The sequence below is a fragment of the Antrostomus carolinensis genome, unplaced genomic scaffold, assembly GCF_000700745.2.
Source record: "Antrostomus carolinensis isolate BGI_N321 unplaced genomic scaffold, ASM70074v2 scaffold26888, whole genome shotgun sequence".
In the NCBI taxonomy this organism is placed as follows: domain Eukaryota; kingdom Metazoa; phylum Chordata; class Aves; order Caprimulgiformes; family Caprimulgidae; genus Antrostomus; species Antrostomus carolinensis.
In genome coordinates, this window is record NW_010331327.1 from 6,569 (window position 1) to 11,110 (window position 4,542).

Genomic DNA, 4,542 nt, shown 5'->3' on the forward strand with positions numbered 1-4,542 from the left:
AGCAAGTGCTGCACTGCTGATTGTCTGTTCTAGTGAATTGTGTTCTGCTCTTAGTGGTGGACAGCAAATATAACTAGTCAAAACAGCTCTGGTCCTGATGGTGGGTACAGGTGAACAGCACAGTCAAAGTTTTTGGAGCTCCTTGGTTGTCCAGATTAGAGGGCTTGTTTATGCCCCAATGGCTTCTTGCTTGCCTGTCAAAATTTCTTTCTTGTGGGGAGATGAGGAGAATGGTAGAGTGTATGTGTATGTAGGGCAGGTTTACTTTTGCATTTTTTCCTTTCAAATGGCTTTTTCATCTGTGGATTAAAATAATCCTGGGTTTTTCGCTACATGGTTACTCCAAACGCTTTCTGTTCTTACCTCAGTCATCTAGTACCTGTGTTCAGGGATTATTTAAGTGTGTGGAGTCATTTGGATCATTAAACATTAGCATAGCTGAGACATACTGTAACCCTGAATTCTAGTAATGTAAAAGCAGGATATGTCAAATACTGTGAGTATGACCTCTTTGCCTGCAATTATGCTAACTTCAGAGATGCATCTGACTTGGTGCTGAGATGTAGTACATACTCGAGTATTCTAACTGTCTCCATTGGTATAAAACTTGGTAGCAAAGTCTAGTATTTTCGTGTAGCTGGTAGTTTTCATCCTTAACTGTTTCACTTGCAAAAAAGTTGTATTCTAGTTATCAATTCCCTACCTCCTTTAGCAAAACTGCAGTAAGTTCTAAGTAGCCTTGTGCTTTTAAACTTAATTTTAGGTTTGCTTAAGCAAAACCAGATTGCTGTATGCAAATATTGAGGTACTTGATCTTTATCTGTTTTTCAGAGGATTTGACATTGGAAATCACTTCTGTGAATGGATGTATGATTACACATATGAGAAGTACCCATTCTTCAAAGCTAGTGTTCTTAAATATCCTTCAAAGAAGCAACAGGTAGGCACATAAACTATAATCAGTGAAACACCAGTGTCCACAGTCTTCAAATATTCACTCTCTTTTCCACTTCTGTTTTGGACTTTAGTCTGTCCCAAAACCTTTCCTCCATGACTTCCTTAAATATAACACTTTCTGGAATCCTGACTACCTTTGCTTTAAAAATCATACAAACTTCATAACAGCTATTCAGGATAGAATATTTACTACATGCCATGTAGCTGTCCACCACAGAAAGTCCAGTAGTTGTGGACTGCAGCTGTGAAATTAGTTGGCAGTAGCAAAATGTCATCTGTTGTCCTAGTACTACAACTTTTCTTAAACTAGACTTCCAAGCAATTAGTAGAACCACCATTAATCTTAAAGCTAAGGCCAGCACTTATCAATGTTTGGAAAAAGTAAATGGGAACTTATTAAAAGGCCTGCTGAGTTCTGAAAGAGGCAAATATGTCTTGAGACAAAGAGTTGTAACTCTGTTTACTTGCCTTCCAGCTTCATTTTATCTCCAGTTACCTGTCTGCATTCCATGATGGCTTTGAAAATCTGAGCAATGAGGAGAAGTCCAAACTAGAAGAGGAAGTGTTGATAGAAGTTAACAGGTAACTCGTCTTTCACAAGTGTATCTTGACACTTCCACTGCCATACCTATGCTAGTATACCTCGCTGGGTGGAGAAACTTCAGCCAAGAGAGATTCTAAGCTGTTTAGATGTCAAAGAAAAATCTGTCCATTGTTAACCTGTAGATATGTGGTATACACTACTGGTGGAGTGAACAAAATACTACTCCATGGCGAAGCTAATGGAACTATTTTTATAATGTCATACTTGAAGAAAAGGTGTGGATGTCCCCAAACTAGGGAATACTATTCTAACAGGTTATTGAAATAAAGTGGTGACACTGAGCTGGGTATTTCAATAAACATAGCCATGTCATTTCAGGTTTGCCCTTGCATCACACTTCTTCTGGGGTCTGTGGTCTATTATACAAGCAAAGATCTCATCCATTGAGTTTGGTTACCTGGTAAGTTACTTAATCATAGTTTGGTGTAACTGAAATTGTATACTCTAAATAACCTAGGGTACATTGTCAGAAAGTAAATTAAATTGCCTCACATAGCAACTAGTATTTTCTAAGTGGAGTAAAATTTAAAAATCAATTTGTTACTACTCTTTCCTTAGGAATGTAAAGAATATCTAAGATCGTAAAAACTTTAGGAATTCCTCCCATTCTTATGTTGTTACATAGTGAGACTGTAGCCTTATGTGTCAGGCCTTGCAATGTCTCATTCTTCTGCAAGAAGAGATTCTGTGCAAGAGGGAAGCTAGCATGCAGTGAGTGAACTTGGAAACTGAGTAGTCAAAGTGCACGTGTAACACCGTGTTGCTATTCAGTGTGTGACAATATCAGTGCCAGGTAGATTGTACTTGAGAAACGGATCAGTCTAACTCCTGCTACATGGTTAGTGATGTAACTGCCAGGTACGCTGAATGTCCTGCAGGAAGTGCTGCAGAAGCCATCCTTTTTAGTGAAATCCTGACCTTTTCGGTTCCTGTTAGCTGACATGTTGGCAGCAGCTAGTAGTGTTAGAGTTTGAAATAAGATTGGAGGAAATTTTAAGAGGCCAGAACACCTCTGGAGGGATTATCCTTCCACGTAGAGCTAATTAATGGATTGAGATGATGGATTAGGAAGGTAACACAGTTAATACCTTCGTTATTCTTCCCCATCCTAAAGAAGAAAAAACTCTGCTGTCTTTACTGTGTTGAGTACTGAATGTCTCTATTTCTCCAGGAATATGCGTTGTCCAGATTTGATGCGTACTTTGATCAGAAGAGGAAGCTGAAGGTGTGAATGTGGGAGGAGTGGCCTGTTGGTTACTGTACGAAGAGGGCAGCTGGACAGAATTTACACTGTGCTTAGGCTACTGTATCTCTAACAAAGGTGTCACTGAATTCCGGTTCCTTGGAACGCAGGTGTACAGGACTGAAGACTGTATAAAAATGACTTGTTTACAGTTTCGTAAATACTTGGGATGAGGTTGGGAGGCAAAAGTAAAATACAACAGTGCAATATCTTTAAATCTTTTTGATCTAGAAGATATTTTATATTATGGGAGAAGCTTACAATTAAGTGTCAATACCACATGCATCAGAGTGAACAGTGTTACTGTGAGTACATTTTCTAGAGGGGTGTTGGCATTATGGTTTATGTTGTAAGTGGAACAGTTGTAAAAGATGATTCATTGTAGATGCTGCCTCTTAATGAGAAGGAAAAGCAAAGGAGACAACTGTTAAATTGTGAAGTAGGCTTAAAATCTTACTGTGAGATCAGGCTCAACATGCCCCATGAACACTATCTTCAAAGCTGCTGACATGTTACACCACTTAACCATAAAGCAACTACACACGTTGAAGCGGTGTGCTTTAACGTGTTATCTGCGTACACATGAATGTTTCTCCAACTGGTGTGCCTGTGAAGTATGACTGAACTTTGAACTGGACATTCTGCAGGAATTTATCTTGAACTGTTCATTCCATGTCCTTCAAGAACATGCTTTAGCCTAGCCTGGTTGTCTCTTAAAATGCTGTGTCCTGCACAAGGGGGTTCTGCGGGCTGCAGCACTGGGAAGAGTGCCTTGAATTGCTCTTGCAGCTCCCCAGATAACTGGATTGTCATTGACCATACCTGGAATTGGAGCCCAGCTCTCTTCTTGTGTTGCCACAGTATATGGCTGTAAGAAATAGCAGAGCCAAAGACTGTGGAGAGCACTTCAGGAAATGGCTGTTGTGCCCATGCAATGCTTATGTGGCTTGGGAGGTGCTTTTCTTAAACCTTCCATTTTCATCAGCAATCCAGTAGAGAGCATCTTGTAGGGAACAATAACTTGTATATTGAAACTTGAGTATAATCTGTGTACATGTCATCTAAAGATTTCTTTAGATTTTTTGGGAGCTTGTTTATTTTTGAATGTTACTTGTTTGTGCTTTCTAACACACTGTATTGTAAATAATAAACTTCTAAGTCTACCCCTTTTCACTTGTATAGCAAATACTGTTTCAAGCAGCTGAAAAAATGTGCAGCGTTTCCTGTACTGTATGGCATAACTTTTAAAAGCTGTCATTTTATTCTCTAGTATAGAGAATCATTTTCCATACACTCAATTATTAATACTTTATAATAAATATAAAGCACTTAAAAACATCATAGCTGATATTCTTAAGTCTTCATTATATCAGGAGGATAAAATAGATGCTGTTTCTGACCTTAATCTCTGCTGGAAGTATGTTCTTGCTTACCTTCAAATGCAGACTATGTTGAGCTTTAGGCTCAATGCTGTGGGATGTACCTTCTACTTCATTGTGTTTAGCATTAATTGTGTAACTGAATACTAACAGAAGGCGTGGGGAAGAAAGGTGGCTAAAGCAAGTGATGAAGAGTGGACTGCACATGAGTTTATAAAGTCTGTTTTAGAGGTGGGAAAAAGTTTAGGTTTAGGCACTTCCCTGTGTCTGTCCTGTTAACTAATCTGAAAACAAAGGTAAAAATTACCAGCATATATGGAGTTTTGCTGCACCTTAGATGAAGTATTTGCAGTGTGAGT

General features: G+C 38.8%; 1 protein-coding gene across 1 annotated transcript in view; it reads left to right on the forward strand.

The window, feature by feature from the left end:
* The window catches only part of LOC104529014 (choline kinase alpha), a gene marked incomplete at its 5' end in the record, with an annotated part of 7,902 nt that extends 3,760 nt beyond the window's left edge, over positions 1-4,142 (forward strand). Inside the window, 4 exons of the mRNA XM_010173188.2 lie at positions 832-940; positions 1,433-1,539; positions 1,880-1,961; positions 2,733-4,142. Coding sequence (XP_010171490.1) covers positions 832-940; positions 1,433-1,539; positions 1,880-1,961; positions 2,733-2,792 — 358 coding nt within the window. The remainder of the gene's footprint in view (positions 1-831; positions 941-1,432; positions 1,540-1,879; positions 1,962-2,732) is intronic.
* Between the last annotated feature and the right edge of the window lie 400 nt (positions 4,143-4,542).